At 42.8% G+C, this 18,018-nt stretch overlaps 1 protein-coding gene across 5 annotated transcripts; it reads right to left on the bottom strand.

The window, feature by feature from the left end:
• Positions 1-732: 732 nt before the first annotated feature.
• Positions 733-17,222, bottom strand: srsf11 (serine and arginine rich splicing factor 11). Of its 5 annotated transcripts, XM_084307793.1 has the most exons (13): positions 16,873-17,222; positions 14,184-14,317; positions 12,090-12,199; positions 10,112-10,159; positions 9,658-9,753; positions 9,503-9,549; positions 8,246-8,376; positions 7,675-7,756; positions 7,416-7,532; positions 7,211-7,300; positions 2,667-2,738; positions 2,397-2,580; positions 733-1,747 (listed from the first exon to the last, which is right to left on the bottom strand). In XM_084307793.1, the coding sequence occupies exons 1-13, from the start codon at positions 16,989-16,991 to the stop codon at positions 1,505-1,507; spliced, it is 1,473 nt and encodes a 490-aa protein (XP_084163919.1). In that variant the 5' UTR covers positions 16,992-17,222; the 3' UTR covers positions 733-1,504. The 5 variants fall into 5 exon arrangements, with proteins under 5 accessions (XP_084163919.1, XP_084163921.1, XP_084163920.1 ...); XM_084307795.1 differs by lacking the exon at positions 10,112-10,159; XM_084307794.1 differs by lacking the exon at positions 10,112-10,159 and having other exon boundaries at positions 9,658-9,759; positions 12,087-12,199.
• Between the last annotated feature and the right edge of the window lie 796 nt (positions 17,223-18,018).

Here is an 18,018-nt window from a genome sequence, read left to right on the forward strand (position 1 = left end):
ATACTGGCTATTGGTGCCACCAATGGAAGTGTGCCTCCTCACTCTTACATTATGCTTTGAAAAGTTATGTTAAGCTCCTTCCAATGGCTTCAACCACTGGGGACATACGTTTATTTATGAATCTTCATCATGCCATGTACAGCAACCCCTTGTATAAGCCTGCCACACTATTTTCATATAAAAATGTACTAAAATAAAACATCAATGTGTGGACTTGACTTTATTAATTACAGAAGACCGCAGCAGTTGCTGGATCATGCAGTCTTAGCTCTACACTAAGGGTAAAAGACTGCTCCCTCATTGGGATATTGATTTCATTGTGGATGTGATAATCACAAAGCTTACAAACGTGTCGAGATGCTCGCTGCATCGCCTCCCCGACTGGATGCGGTCACCTGGCGGAGAGTAGACCTTGACTGAACTGCACACAATTTCCGCAACTTGGAGCCACTGCAGTTAAAATAACAGGAAATACCGCCTGCAGTTCACTAGAGGTCTGCTCTCAAGGTAATGTCACCAGGCGGTTTCTCTGGGCTATGCAGCCGAGCTCTCGAGATCACGTCCTCACAACAGGATGAGATTAACCGTACCACACTAAAGAAAGCTAACCTTTCACTACCACACTAGACTGTTAACAGTCTGTAGTGTGGTAGTGAAAGGGTTAAGGTTGAACATCTTTGGCAAAGTGGCTGTTATACTCATGTAATATAAAAAAGCAAAGCATAGACAAAGGATTTTTGATCCAGTTTTATTATAGACATTCCTTTGTAAAATTCATTTCATCATAGTCCACTACTACAGATTTCGATCAACGGTCTACACTTACACAGGGATATGAGATGGGTGTGACAATTACGACAGTATAAATGCACTAAGTGCACTACTTGAAAATCAACCGATCAGGGGCCCAACGGAATACAAAGCTGCACTGCATCAAATGCAAAACGGTGGCAGGTGTATATGATTAACAGTCTGAATATGCCCGAGACTAAAGACTGTCCACATATTTAAATATACAACACTTCAGTGGAGAGAAACTGTACTGATGGCTAAAATCGTGAAAGACAAAAAGGAAACGGGTTCAAAAACAACATCAGCCCCATGAACTTAAAAAGCACAGCAATGTGACAAGTTAAAAACCATGCCTAAGGTTATTATCCTTTTTGTATTTTGGAGGGGGGTGGGTGGAGAGGTTTCCACCATTTTCTTTACAAAAATCAATTATGGACATTATTCCTTCACATGCTCACTAGACACTCCTTCCAATTCAAAAATAAATTGCCTATCCCAAACCGTGGAGTTTCTCAAGAGAAACACTAGTGAAGGAGGAGAGAAGTGTTTGAAAATCTAAAATGCAAAAAAAGAAAAACAAAATGTAGCTTTAGCTCCGAGTATTTCAGAGATCAGGCACAGAAATCGAGTTGCCTATTCATATAAAAAAAAAGGATAGCAGAGCTGACGTCAAGTGATCTGGCGAGGAGGAGGGGGGGGGGGGGGGGGGGGGTCAGTCGCTCATCTCCATGTCCTCCTGGTGGTGGTCGTCTCCGTTCAGCTTGGCCTTCTTGGGAGGCTCCACCTCCGGCCTCTCAAACTCCTCCTGGTTCTTGGGGGAAGAGGCGGAGTCTGAGTCGCCGCTCTTCCTCTCGTCATCCTCCTCGCCCTCCGCCGCTTCCTTCTCACTGTCGTAACCTTGCTCCTCCTCGTCATAATCCCTGGTCACCTGCCGCGGTATAGAGTTAGTACTGATCTGTTCAAAGTACCAATGGGGGAAAAAGAAAAAATAACGTTTATTACCCCACAAAGAACCGGCGTGAGTGTTATAAACTATTAAGATTGTACCACGGAGGGGAGCTCCAGTAGCTCACCGCGTACCTCGAACGCTATTTCGGCGTCGGGGACAACCGTGCGCGTCACGGATCTGGGGTAGCGAGTTCGACTCCCGGACTAGCCGTATTTTCTCAGAGTGTCTTTCCCCCCATCTATACCCCCATTCAACCTGTTTCTGTCGGTCATACTTGACCAGAAAAAGCGATAAACGCGAAAAGAACCAGCTGACTGGTCAAAGTTTAAAAAAAAAAAAGGAAAAAAAAATTGTACCACGGTGCAATCACTTTAAAACTTTGGGTAAATGGCTGCATTTATATAGCAGCCTTTATCCAAAGCACTTTACAATTTGTTCCTCACATGTTACCCATTCACTCACACACCGATGGCGGAGCCAACCATGCAAGGTGACAACTTGCTCATCAGGAGCAGTTAGGGGTTAAGTGTCTTGCTCAAGGACACTTTGACAGGCTGCCCGGGAGGAGCGGTAATCGAACCGGGAACCTTCCGATTACCAGATGACCACTCTACCTTCTGAGCCACTGCCATGCGACTAGCGATTAATTAAATACCTTGACGTCTCCTTTCTCGCTGTCAGACTTGCGGTCGCGGTCCTTCTCCTTCTCCTTGTCCTTGGTCTTCTTCTTCTTGCTGGTAGAGCGTTCTCTTTCGTCTCTGCTCCGGTCCCGGTCCTCCTTCCTGTCTCTCTCCCTCTCCTTCTCCCTCTCCTTGTCCTTCTTTTTCTCCTTCTTGTGACTGTGGGACAGAAGACAAACTCCCGTCAGCTACGAGGTTAAGACAGTCACAGCCCTTACACTCTGGATGGAGGAGGACGTACTCACCGCCTGGGGGACGGGGATCTGGACAGCCGCTTCCTCGGGGATCGAGAGGGACTGCGGCTTCGCCTGCGCCTCCTGTTCAGGACAAGACATTATTAACCCGTTCACTACCACATAACCAAATTGTTGACCCTTTCACTGCAACAATACAGAAGGTTAACCCTTTCACTGCCACACGACAAAGGGTTAACAGTCTAGTGTGGTAGTGAACGGGTTAACCTGCTGTAGTGTGGTAGTGAAAGGGTTAATGCACAGCATTGTTGCTCATGTCAATGCATTTAACTTCTATCACTGCTAGGGTTGGGTACCCAACTCTTAACTCATTCTGCGCCAATGACGGAAAGTCGGGTTATCTCGCCGGTGGTTGAGCGCCAATCACGAGAAAAGTCGGGTTTTAATCGTTATTTCTTTTATTCGCTATATCCATTCATAATGGATCCATCCAGCCTGATGTTATCATTGGGAATGGCTCCGAGATCGCAAGCGGCCAATACCGCCTTGCGGCCGGTATTGCACATGATTGGAATCCCTCTGGTTTGGGCTGTGCATCAATCTAAGAAGTCCGGTCCGGGTTTTCTTTCTTGGGCAAGAGGAGCGGTTATAACACAGTTTGGGGACGTCACCGTCTGTTCATGTGTTTTGGTTGATACACGTTGGAAAGACGAGTTGGAAAGACGACCGCGATCAATATTTGGAATGGCGATCAGGAATTGGATTATTCTTTTTGCAGTACATCAGACGTGAGGTAAGGACTCTATGTTACCAATCTTGGGTTAATCCGATGTTTTTCGTAACGATCACAACGTGTGTGTGTGCGTGCCGTTGGCGCCGACCAAAGCACGGAGGGGCGGACTTTTCCTCCCCCGCTTCCGTGCGTGCATGATGAAACATAATACCGATAATCTAGCGTTTATTTCAGAACGATTCATAAATCAAGCGACAAATGGCATGATTTCTAAGGAAATGCATTGAAGCGCCGTTTGCTGGAGTTTATTGGGATTCGACAGGATCACTCTAAAACTATACTCATATTCACCACGGTATAAAACGGAAATGTATGTATGAAAAAATTATCTGTTTTTTGCATGTTGACCGGAAGAAACTCACTGACAATCGATGTGTTTATTAGATCCATAGCTATAATATTTAATATAGTTTTTAGCCCTGCAAACACAGCACTTACCACTATTATTTAAAGCGATGGCCTTCTTACCACAAGGTAAACAGCGACCTCTAGGCGCTCAAAGGGTACTGACCGAATTCCATCAGTACTATAGAGCAGGGGTTCTCAACCTTTCTGCTGCCAAGGCACCCGTGTTCAATAAAATATTCCAGGGCATCCCTATATACGATAAAGACTTTTCCGGTCCTGTCTTTTTTGCTACAATGACAAAAGTGCTTGCTTTCAAAATAATGTATATTTAAGAAACCGGGAAACACATTTGTGTGTATATGCAGGCTATATAATGCATTATTATATATATATATATATATATATATATATATATATATATATATATATGCATGTTTCAGGTCTAAATGGCTTAGTACTGTTGACATTACACTGCTTGTAGTAGTAAATCAAATACAGGGCTGTACACTGCGATGAGATGATCGCGAATTGCCCCTTTAATTGGCCGTTGCGACTGGTAAATATTATCTGGGGGCGGGCTTGCGAGTAGTGCTTTCAAGCCTTGCATTCGCATTTCACTTTTTTTTTTTTTTTTTGATCTTTTTCCCCCTCCATTTTTCCTCCTATTTTCTCCCATCCCAATGTTAGTCGTATGCCAATTCCCAGTCCCTTCCTGGTCGCTGCGCACTTACCCCCCACAGTCCGATCATCTGGGAGAGTGGAGGCTACCACGTGCTTCCTCCGACACACGTCCAGCCAATCACTGCTTCTTTTCACCTGGCAGCGCGGATTCTCATCGAGAGGGCGTAGCGTGTGGGAGGACCACACTATCCCCCTCAAGTCCTATCCGCGCTTAGCAGGCGCCCCGACCGAACTGTAGGAGTCGCTGTTTACAACGACCCGGACCCACCCCGCCAGCTTCTCCCACCCTCTAATACAGCCAATTGTATTAGTGCAGACGGCCAGCCAAGCTGGTGACAACCCCGGAGCTGTGAGCTGGATTCGAACAGGCGAATCCAGCTCACAGCTCCGGGGTTGGTGACGAACGCAATATTCGCATTTCACTCCTAAATTATCCAAGGCGTGTGATGACGCGATGACGTCACTCACGCGAGCTGAGCAGTGAGCACTCAGCAGGTATTATCAGCGGGAACAATCGACTGAGCACTCACTCTGATAGACTGGCTGACTGTCTGATTTAGCCATGAAGAAAAGTAAAGTTAGTATTGCTTCATATTTTCGACGCGTTCGACCTCCTATAGTGAGCCGAACTGAACTGAACTCAGACACACGGAGAGAGCTGCGGCGTCTGCTGCTCCTCCTCCTCCAGCTCCTCCTCCTCCAGCCCCTCCCGCACCCGTGGCTGTTGTAAACACTAGTCTCTAGTGGGACACTGGGACCTCGGTGAGCCTGCCAGCCGGCTAGCTACTGATAGCTCCTGATATCAACAAATGCTCCAGCAAGTCTAGTAGTGCATGATAGCTCGCGTTAGCTTACTGTTCAAAACGAAACGTCCCATTAAACTAAATAGTTCAGATAGCTCCTGATATCAATGTCTTATAACACTGAGTCGATGCGTATTCGAGCTGAGGGCACGCTGAATATAGTCAATATATAATTTTTTTTTTTTTTTATCAAAAACAATCGATATAAATAATGGTAAAATTGTTATTTAAAAATGTGCCCCTAAAAAATATTTTTTGCCCCTAAATTTCTCATTTAGGGGCAAGTGTGCCCCTAGTGAAAAAGCTTAGCGTACAGCCCTGAAATAGCCTATGCGATGAACGAAACAATCATTACATTTGTTTCATCGTTGCTTCACCAAGCAGGTATAATAATAACGCTGTGTCAGCGGGAGCTCGCTGCTAGATTTGCGAGTGCATGCAGCTGCAGAGCCACAGAACCCACCAGCTGTGTAATACTGCAATACTCCAATTCAGCCATTGGCAATTCAGCTGTTGGGTGGGGGGGCGCTGCTGAGCGGTCCCCAGATAGGGCCTGAAAACAGCTGAATCTGCGGCGGCATACTCTCGCAGATAAGTCGTTGGGAGGTGGAGTCATCACGCAAACCCACGATAATGTTGCCTTGAATGCCGTCTCTCTCTGCCAAATTTCTCAGTTCTTCGCTTGATATAATTAATACAAATGTCCAATATAACGGAATTCGTTAGCTCATAAAAATGTGATTATAACAGACTGCCGTTTATTAATGTCGGGCCGACTGCCCACAGACACCTATTTGATTTAAAGTCAGCAGCAGCACGGAGTCTCTGACTTATTTTATTTGGAATATAATGACTGTATACGCAAAAGTAGCCTAGCCTATTTGACCGGTAGATTTAAATCTACCGGACCCTGAGACCGGCAACAATTCTTTCTAACGGAAACCCTGGGTATCAGATGAGATTTCAATTAGTTCTTCCAAGAGTTTGGATGGATATATGTCAGGAAGCTTTGTCTCAATGTTGTCTGTAAAGGTTTTTTTTATCCAGAGTAACTTGGTGATCCTTTTCTGTGTTTTATTAAATAATGATTTTCAGAAATGGTCAAACTTATCCAAATATTGTATTTTCATGGAAAACAGTGCAGCTGCAACAGATAGCACTTTAGTAAAAAAATTCTGTAATCAAAAAAAAAAAAAAAAAAAAATTAAATCAAAATCTCAAGGCACCCCTGGCAGCTCTCTGAGGCACCCCTGTTGAGAACCGCTGCTATAGAGTACCGATTAATGCTAGATCAATCGGTACCTTTACATATTTAGTATAAAGGTGCTCCCATAGTCGAGCGGACTGTACACGGACTGGACTCTGCGGAGGTCCACTGGACTCTTTGAGCTTTCATAGTCGAGCGGATCTCCACGGACCAATTTCCTACATGTCTCGCGCCAGTTTACACCTCGCGCCAGTTTGTGACACCAAGTGGCGCCGCGGACGTCCGCGCGTCAGAAAATAGGAGCTTCGCACTTGGACTCTGCGTTGTGTCTGCTTTGAGTACCCTTTGGTTCAGCTTTGAGCCCGCGGGAGTCTGCTCCGACTATGGGAGGGCCTTAAGAGTGTAATATACTAGACAATAGGGAGCCTTTTCCACAAATATATACCGGTATATATTACTGTCCCATCTCTTGGTCAAAGGAGTTTGATAATATTTACTGAGGATGGCCAGATAACGTTGATATTTAAACATTTAAAAACATAATACATGATCATGCTATTTATTTTGTGTAGTGTGTTACAACAATAAATAACTAAATGTTATCATTTTGACTATTTATTTAATTTGAAAAATGTTTTACAGAGTCGAGTACCGAAAAAAAGGTATTGTTGGAACTGGAACTGGTTAAAACGTGAACGCTACTCAACCCTAATCACGGCATGTAGTCATGTTCCTGACGGAGCATACTGCTCTGGCGACTCACCGACTGGGGCTGCGAGACTTCCGGGCGCTGCTGTAACTCTTGGGAGGCGTCTTTGAGCGCTTCTTCACCTTCTCCTCCTTCTTCTTCTCCCTGAATAAAAAAAGACGGCATGATCGAGGAAAACAACATAAGCAAAATACCATCTGTACAGTTACAGTAACATTGGACTCTAGGTTGCGTTTCCTCCCAAAGTCTCATCACTGACCTGGATCTACTGCGGCGACCTCTTTCTCGAGAGTGAGACTTCCTCCTCCGCACAGGGCTCTTGGACCTCCTCCTGCTCCTCGAGTGGGACCTCCGCCGAGATCTGCTCTTCGATCGTCTGCAGAAGGGAGTCGTAGTTTTACGATGTGAATGAGAATTACACCAAGTGCGTTTCTTTCCCATTTGGCGGGGAGCTGCAAGTGCATGGCCATGTACGGCTTTGCACGAATGTGCATGTTAATGTGAATCCTAAATCCTACCTCTGTCTCGAGCGGGAGCTGGACCTCCTGCGCCTCGACCTTGAACGGGAGCGGGAATGTTTGCGCTTTTCATCTTTCTTATCTGCAAATACAACCAGAAACAACATGCGTTGAGTGGCGAGAATATATATATATAAATTATATATGGTGGTACCAAATTGTATTCTGTATCCATCTAGATAGGCTCTTTTCTCAAACATGATATGCCAGCTTATTATGTCTTGCACATAATTGTCAGTATCAAACATGTGGGTCTCTTACGCTCTTTTCTGAATTGGGGAGGGGGCAATTATTTGCACACCCTGCCTAATCTATTGCATGGATTTGTGCCGAGAGCATCTTGAGGGCAGAGCCTAATACAACTGTATAGCCATTTCTTCCTATAAATAGTTTAATCACTATGACAAGAGTGTTCCTGGCAGAATCATTGGCCATGGAATTCCCTTGGAGTAATAAATTACAACACAAAAAGAGGCCCAAGACTTGAGGTTTGACAACTTCTGACTGACTTGGAACTCCTACTCATAAACCATCCCACAACAGAACAAGTTGAGGCAGAGTTACTCCTCACTTCCTGGCTCAATAGCTGCAGAGATTGCAGACTGGGCTTCTCGGACTCTCTTCATGGCCTCTTCGATCTCCTTGTTCGAGGCGTCAGCCTTCATCCCTGGGTTCATATGCATTCCACCTCCCATATTCATCCTGCAATCCATCAAACAATCAGATTATTCAATAAAAAATTTAAATAAGCAAAATATGATCTATGCATGTTTTCATATGCATAGATGGACGAACAATAAACACTATGCAACAACCATCAAATGCACACAGCACACACATCCACACCCACACTCACTTTAAACAAACAACTCACTGCAGCACCCACTTTACACACTTTAGAACACCTAAACACACTTTACACTTTATATTTATTGGTAAAGGATTTGCACTACAACTCGTACACCTTACTGTAAATTGTACCTAAATTGTACCTCATCCCATTTCTGCTTTGCACTATATAGTATTGTATATTAGTACATTGCATAGTATATTGTATGGTAACTCAGTTACTTCTATTCTGCATCGAACATTGTACATATGTCTATACTGAACACTGTGACCTCTACTTTTACTTCTATTTTACATGCTATACTATTTTATTTCATACTTATCTTGTCTAACACAGTCTCTGGAGCGAAACAGTAAGAAGCATTTTGTATAAAAGTATTCTGTACTAAAGGCGGTTAGGTGGCCGAGCGGAGATTGCGTTCGTCACCAGCCCCGGAGCTGAGCTGGATTTGCCTGTTAGAATCCAGCTCACAGCTCCGGGGTTGTCACCAGCTTGGCTGGCCGTCTGCACTGATACAATTGGCTGTATCAGAGGGTGGGAGAAGCTGGCGGGGTGGGTCCGGGTCGTTGTAAACAGCAACTCCTACAGTTCGGTCGGGGCGCCTGCTAAGCGCGGATTGGACGTGAGGGGGATAGTGTGGTCCTCCCACACGCTACGCCCTCTCAATGAGAATCCGCGCTGCCAGGTGAAAAGAAGCGGTGATTGGCTGGACGTGTGTCGGAGGAAGCACGTGGTAGCCTCCACTCTCCCAGATGATCTGACTGTGGGGGGTAAGTGCGCAGCGACCAGGAAGGGACTGGGAATTGGCATACGACTAACATTGGGATGGGAGAAAATCGGAGGAAAATGGAGGGGGAAAAAGACCAAAAAAAAAAAAAAAAAAAAGGGTATTCTGTACTTCTGTATGACAACTATTAAAGAAACTTGAAACTTGAACTTGAAACATCTTCAACACTGCAGAAGTGGATTGTTTCTTACTTGGGATCCATGGACTGCATCAGCTTCAGGAAGTCAGCCGAGAGGGCCTGGAAGAGAAGAGTGCAATAAAGTCAATTTTCTGCAGGGTTTTCAAAACAAAACATTTGTGAAACAAATCTGCATCCACTACGAATTAAGCAAAACAAAGTCCAAACCTGGGGGTTCATGTTAGGTCCCATGTTAGGCATTCCCATGGCAGCCATCTGTTCCATGCTGGGGCCTCCAAGACCTCCAAAGGGTGTACCTCCCATCTGGAACACCAAAGACACGATGACAGACACTTTTACAATCTTCTTAAAAAGGACAACTATTTTATTATTAATAATAAAAAACGTTATTTGTATAGCACCTTTCATATAAGAATTGCAGCTCAAAGTGCTTCACAGTAGTAAAAAGATGGCGTTAAATGAGCAAAAAATTGGCAGATCAAAAACAATGCATAAAGTGCAGACATAAAATAAGCATAAAATGGATAGCAGCAAAATAGTCAAAGTCAAGGTAAGGCATAGAACATTACCGTAAATCACATAGTTTTTCATATTAGGATCTAACATCTTAGCCTCTTATGCCCTAGCGATATTTTCAGAAAATTCGCCTAAAAGTACATACCCAAGAAAATGGATGGCCCATTTGCATGTTGCTGGTGTCTAGGGACATCTATGGACCTCAGGGAATGTATTCACAGTGTCAGAAATATTGTGTCTGTTACTATGCTTGAGTAAATTGTAATGAACCAAAGGAGAATATTAATTCTTTTAAATTGTATTTATTTTTGTATCTTTGACGGGGAATAACACCATGCCAACATTGACCAGACGTTAAATCATTCAGCACCTTCTTGAGATCAAGTGTACAAAAGAAATCTAAGCAAATGAATAAAGGGCAGATGATTTACAGGGTTTTTTGTAGATACAGTACTGAATTTTATCATCCGGACACATTGAAATAGGAATATAGAATATCAGGCCTATAAATGACCTTTTTATGGCCAAGTCGTACATCTATGGATTGGGCCAAATCTCCTCTTTCCAATGGCAGAGTTCAATCTGGATTTAGTACCACCAGGCGTACCTGACAGGGCAGCAAAAACCGTGAATGAAATCTACTGTAAGTAGTTACTTTTTTATAATGTAAATTGCACCACCATCTTTCAGACCGAGACGTGTTTTTTTCTAGACGTTCACAGAAAGGTAAAGAAACAAACTACGTTCTATTTTATGGCAACAACGTTCAGGTTTGTTCGACCCGTGAGACATAATCATGAAAAATATCACTAGACTGCTCCAAGTTTGACATGGGCTGGGTAGTGTAGTTTATCAAATTCAAACGCCCTGGGTCTCTTCTTTTAAAGGACTACACTCACTTTTGACTGCGCCATTTCCTCGCATCAATATCTGCCGGTTTCCAACTCAATGCGCTGAGATTTCTATAAACTCATATGTATAACACTTAAAATCATTGGCAAAGAAAACGTAGTGCTGATAATATACACTTTGACTGCTGTTTTGATAGGGTTAGGGTGTTTACACTTGGCTACAGTTGAAAAATGCTACATTAACGTCTTAACATGCAACGGCCATATGAGGGCAGTCACGCACATCACGCGCACCTTAGCGAGCGTCTACCGGCTCTGGGCTGCATTTTTCGCAGATCATGCAATACACCGTTCGAAAGTTGAATTTGCCGCCTTTCGAAGACCACCTCACTTGACCAATTGCGTGCCTTGGTTCTCGAGTTACATGACGATATGTCAGGCGAGCGTCTTTTTACAGGCAGCGCGTCAAAAGACCACGTCTGACTGTATACGCTCTAGAACTGACCAATCACCACTGATGGCGGAAATGATTGGTCAGTGGTGTAGCCAACAAGCGTCCGCTTCGAACGATACCCCACGTGGGTGGGTGCGAGAAGTAGGTGAAAGTTGACAAGCGACAAATTTTTTAATGTTTTTTTTTTTAAATCAAATTTGGTCCTGTACTACATAAGACAGGAATCTGGCAACCACTAAAGAGAAATGAGTACACACTACTTTTACTTCAGCATGTTCAAACATCTGTTACTCTATTTCATTAGCACTAAAAGTGATTTAAATTGTTTGCTTCAGTAACTTCAGAATGTTACCTTTCAAAGGAGACCAGGCTCATGCATCTGCTATAAGTATAAAGCTAAGCTTAGCAAAAAAGTATGCAGTCCTCAACCTAAAACGGACACTTTTTAGGATGCTTGTTAAGAGGTCAATTAATACAGATGTATTATTATGTATTGATCCAGTTATGGTGTGAAATGATTGTTGTTCCGGTACCAGACCGCTCAGGCTTAAGAGGCCTCTTTGTTCACGGTTTGATTATCACTGATACACATAAAATAGACAGTAATAAAATAGAATAGACAAGAGTAAAATAATGCAATAGTGCAGTGCAATAAATTAGTCATCTACAGTACAGCAATCACTATGTACTGTTTTGACAGCAAGATAAACCCTGGAGCACACACCCCTTTAAACACAGCAAAGCAGTTTTGAGGACATTTTCAGGCTACATTAAAAGAAAACACTTGAGAAGTGAAAACATGTCTTAGAAGTACTCACTGATGCCAAAGGGTTTGGCGTTGGGAGAAGGCCTCCCCCGGGCATCATTCCTGCCACGGCATTGGCTGGAGCCAGCAGCGACAGAGCTTTAGACTCATCAGGAATAACTCCTGGAGAAAAAAGAACCAATCAGTGCACAGTCCCGGCCAACATCTATCACACTCTGACAAGCCACCCCAGTCTAACTACTCTTACCACGAGATAGCTATCATAATAAAAACATTCCATTTTTTTTGTCTTGTCTGTAAATGTTGATCCCTAACTTTTTCTAAGTATGATTGTAGTTTAGCAGCTATGAATAAAAAAAATAAAAAAAATGTCACAATACACACTGTGGTCAACACTGCCAAGATTTTTTCACCTGTACTTGTTTTTTAAGTCATGAACCAAACGTTAGCAAGCACAGCCGGTTGTCCAGTGGGATGTGCTCTCAAGTTTCATTAGATGTTTTATGAACAAGCGACTCGCGTCGGCTGCTTCGCTATAAAGCACACAAGAACATTGAGATACAAAAAACAAAGTTTGTGATTTGGGTGTAGACAGCAGGACAGGATACAATTAATCACTTATGGTGCATCACTTACCATTACAAAAACAGAAAAGGTTAAATTATATTCCCTTTTCTGGGCTTTTGCTGGTGGCTACTTTGTACGAGCTCACCACAACGCTTACATGGCAAACCAAATATAGTGCTACAGTACCCGTCCCAGACAGGGTACAGCTAGGTTTTTAGCTAACAGTAACTTGGTACAGAGAGGAAACCATATACGTCAAGGATAAATAGCACTGAACAAGTTCTATCATGTAAGGGCTATTGCCAGCAAAAGCCCTGATAGAATCGTGAACAATGTGCCCAATGCTGAAGAGAAAGTAAACAAAAACAGAACAGTAAAAAGCAAAGGGAAAATCTTATGGAGATGATCCATGGGTGTGCAATCTGAAATTAGGCTAATTTCATAAACAATTTTCATAGAAGGAGAGAGAGAGAGACACACACAGGCACACATACACACACACGAAAGGACACTTGAGAAACAGGATAAGGCTGCAGAAGACAAAACTGTTGGTGGTATTTTCAGCAGGGCCTGGTATATAGGGCTGGCTGAACCAGGAAAAACAACTGTAAAACACAACAACAAAAAGAAACACCACCGTTAAATGTGAGATTCACTCAACCCTGTCAAGAGTCATGTGTGTGGTAGATCAATAAACAGCATTTCACTGCAAAATCAAGCAGAGGCTTAGGACTACTTTCTACCTCCAGAGTGTTAGTGCAAATCTGGGCATAGAGATGCAGTGTACAATATTAATGTAAGCTGTGTGAAATTGGGACAGGTAAAAGCCAAAGACATAAGCATGAGGGATAATAATCATCATGGAAAAACTAAATTTTGTGTTGATAAAGTCAAGAATAACTGCTAGAAATAACTTGGTGTCAATAATGATACACCTTCCAAATCTATTCTAGCATGCATGACTGTGATCGGTCTACTTTTCATGCTGTGTTTATAAGATACATGCCCATTACTTGAAACAAATCAAATTTAGAAAAATAAATCTTCCGGATCTCCATTTTCCCCACATTTGAGAGGTGGAAGAGTGCCCTGGACTCCTCATTTTAATTAAAGTCATTATGTGGCTAATCTTTTCATGAAAAAGATGCCTTGAACAAAGAGAGAAACACAGTTAATATATTTTGTTTACTGCAGCACAAGAGTGAGAAGGGGCTTGCAGCCCGGTGGCCATTAATTTGTCTAATCTCCTGATGGCAGCAGAGGACGCTTTCAGTCAGGCAAGGAAGGGGCTCTCTGCAAATGCCTTGTCCACTACGAAAACCACAACACAAAATAACAGAGAGAGAAGTTTACAAAAAAGACTAGAATTAAAGACATGGGCACACATGTACATTCCCTCTTTAAATCCCTAGAATGGCCAAGCACTAAAAACTTTCCAATCAACTTTCAATCAAAACAATTAATGTTGGTTTTAGATAATGTTTGTAAATCTACGGCTTGGCCAACAAATGTTGTCTTTTGTTTTTTTTAAAAGTTGATATGTACTCTCAGGGTTAAGTGATACAACATAGGTACCCACCTTCAGCGAAGGGGACAACGATCAGGGCTCTGTCCACGAAGACGGTGTTTGTCAGATGCTGGGACACTCCCACCGACTCACACTCATGGAACTTTACAAAACACACACGTGAAGTCACAGGCAAGGGAGAATCACTGGAAGAAAATACAAATAAGTTGTGCAAAGAATACAGACGAGGGTTCATGACATGCCTTCAAGTGGAATTCAAGAGCTGAATGGGTAATGGTGATGGATGAGTTCACTTTTTCTACTTTTAACCCAGGCCCTATTGAAACACAGTCTAGTTAGTATGATGTTGACTAGTACAGGGCAGGCCATAATGTCACTGATTGCTTTAGAGTCGAGTAGCCCCTGGCACCACTGTTGGGGTTTTACTTCATCTGGGGTCATTCGTGTTCTCTAGGGTATATCGGTGGTCGATTACTTTTCCATTAAATTACTATTACCTGTTTTGGTGTAATGATCTAGTTTCTATATAATATTAACTTATGTGGCTGCTGAGAGCGAGATATTGATCTGTATTTCTTGGTGATATTTGGGAGGCCCAGGGGTCTAAGTGAATGTCCGGTGGTTGGCGAGCAGGCACAACGTCACGTTCTTAACACTTTCAGAGCCCTTGCTTAACCTTGATTTACCCGTTGAATGCCCACCATCCACTTCAATGTTAGCGTTAATAACGCCTAATCTATGTTATAAATTATGGCTATGTGTCTAATCTGCCCGTCGCTTATCAATGACTCGTTTTCCAGTCAACATAGTGGAAGCGGATTGTTTTTTATCTGTTCATTTTAGTTTTATAGCATTTTGAAAAGCCCTCATTCAAGGAAAATATAAAGATTCCATAATAAGACATTTACTGGAATATTCTAGAATACACAAAACGTTGCGTTTTCAAATAAACGATAAATTATTGATAGTATATGTATGCACGCTAGAGACGCAAGCTGAAAAATCGATTCTCTTATTTCCTCATCAGCGATCGCGCACACACACAGGGCAAACGCTGAGATCTCAGCAAAAACAACTCTGATTATCCCAAGACTGGTAAAATAGATTCCTTACCTCAGATCAGATGTTCTCCAAAAAGATCATTCCAATTCCTGATCGCCATTCCAAATATCTATCACACTTATTGATTGAGTATTGGCTGCTGTGAATATATATTCCAGGCTGATTCCTGTCCCGACGGATTGCCAGCACAAGGAACCAGCTGGCTCCGCCTCTACATATCCCAGGTCAGTCTAAGCGACTGACATGCAGTTACACAGGGATAGACGATAGGGGGCACTTTTTTCCATTCTGAGCTCCTGGAGGAGCTGCTGTACCAACGGGAGACTCGGTTGATGAAATATGAAATCAGATCGCTAATAAACAAATACAACGATATTTGTCGTCGTGGGCACTCAGTGTGGGGCCTAATAAAACGAGTTATGTCGTCCGTGGCACTGAAAGTGTTAACAGCAACACATGTTTAATATTGAAAACTGTGAAAACTAGACCAAAAACTAGTTCACTCCACCACAATAAAAAGATAATAAAATGAATAGCAAGGTAATGGACCATGGATATACCCTCAAGAACATATCTATGGTCGACCCCAGACAGAATACGCCAGTTGAGTAAGAAACCTAGCAGGGGCCAAGTGTAGACAAACAGCACTGATGCAGCCTCTCACCAGGCTCCAATGGGACATGTGTTTTAACCTTCAAAAATCACAATACATACCATTTACCGGAATAGGAAGCTCACGGTATAATCAAATGTGTCTTCCTACGTTCTAATGAGAAAATGGTAGCAAACTGTATATTGTATCAAACATGTAATGAGTTAGTTTCATAGGCATCGTCCTATCCGAGTTCATTAGAACTTTTGAGCACGAAGACACTAGCATTCAACTGCAGTTTCCTATTGTGGAAAATGACATGTATTGTGCTATTTTTTAAGGCCAAAACATAACCCATTTGATTGGAACCATGTGAGAGAGGATGCGGCATGGTACCGTTTCTCGATATTGTAAATCTCAGTGAAATAATGACCTATATATTAGTCAACATCAAGCCATACGAAGTTTAAAGGTTCTATATTTTAAAGGAAAACCACAACATTTTGGGGAAATTAGCTTATTTGCCATCTACCCTGGAGTTAGACAAGAAGATACATACCCTTTTCTTCTCTGTACATGCAGTAGGAGGACGTTGGGAACTAGGCTAATGGAGGAACCTACTTCCAGTGACTGACGCTAAGCTAGGCTAACGGTGCACGTCTTCCTACTCCTCCTACTGCATGCACAGAGAAGAAAAAATTTATATATCTTCTTGTCTAACTCCAGGGTAGGTGGCAAATAAGCTAATTTCCCCAAAATGTTGGAGTTTTCCTTTAACCCAGGCCCTACATTCTTCATACCTGTAGTGTAGCCAGGGTGTAATTCGTCAAATGAAAAACAATAAAACATAGAACACTCAATTCATGTTAGTCCCTGCTAACAACTAACGTGTTAAATGTAAGATCGACTAAACAATAACAAGTGAAGACAGTGCATCATGCAGGTTCACATAGTGCTGCTGGCGGCAAAACCCTTCCTTGTTGCCGAGCGAGACGCGACCAGGCGCCGCTAAAGCAAGGCCTCAAACGGGCAGCATTAGTTTAGCAAAGCAATTCAACCTTCTTCTTCTGGATTTAAAATACTCACTCTGGTGGAAATAATTTCAGCTCTTCTATATTTCCAAGGAATCCAAAAAGCGTTCTCATTTGTTCGGAGGTGGTGCTCGGGGACACATTGGTCACCTGGATAACGTTCGTGTTGGTCATTTTTGTTCACGAGTGGCGGCTAGCAAGCTAACGTGCTAGCCAGCCAACTTATTGAGCTAAATTTCAAACACAGAAAGGACAAACTAGGTTACGTATCCGACGGTTTTGTATTTGTAACGACTTTAAGAAAAAGTAAACGTCAAATGAGTGTGAATTCTAACATATTTGTCGTCTATGGAAGCTGGCTAGTGTTAGCTAAAACGCACTAACCGCGAGCAGCACGGAACAACAATGCCGTTGTGGGAAAACATCCTGTCGTGAAAAACGGAATACGGCTGGACCCAAAGTAGGCGTGGCTATGTGTGGAAACAACATGGCGGCATTCGTCAGAACGGCACATCCGGAATGAATGAATGAATGAAAACTTTATTTAACAGATTGCAGTATGGGTACAATACAGTACGGCTCAATATACAATTGTTAAGGGGATGCAGACCTGAAAAAGACGTTTGTCTTGTTTCCATCAGGGTCCCCCATTTTCAATTCATATAGACATTTATGACATACACAACATACATGACATTTATGGCATAGGGACATATAGGTATTTAGTACTGATACATTTGTGACATAAACGGTATTCAACAGAGACTTTTCTCGCGGCCGCGCCTACTTGTTTGATTGAAACGTTTATTAACAGATTGCAGAATGGGTACAGTACAGTACAGCTCAATACATACAATTGTTAAGGGGATGCAGACCAGAGAAAGACTTTCGTCTTGTTTACATCAGGGTCCCCCATTTTCAATTCATCATAACATATATGACATACATGACATACAGATAGACAGTACTGCTACATGATCATCTATACATTTATGACATATCAGATTTGCAAATACAGTACTGTTTGTGATACAAAAGTGTCCCGAAAAAGAGTGTATATACATTTGACGTACAAACTGTACATTGGAGGAGGTGGGGTGGGTGGGGGCTGTACATTGGAGGTGGGGGGGGGGGGGTTGGGTAGGGGGGGGGGACACACTGTACACTGTACATTGGAATACTGACAAAGCCATACTTGGTC

The sequence above is a fragment of the Notolepis coatsorum genome, assembly GCF_963971535.1.
Source record: "Notolepis coatsorum genome assembly, chromosome: 2".
In the NCBI taxonomy this organism is placed as follows: Eukaryota; Metazoa; Chordata; class Actinopteri; order Aulopiformes; family Paralepididae; genus Notolepis; species Notolepis coatsorum.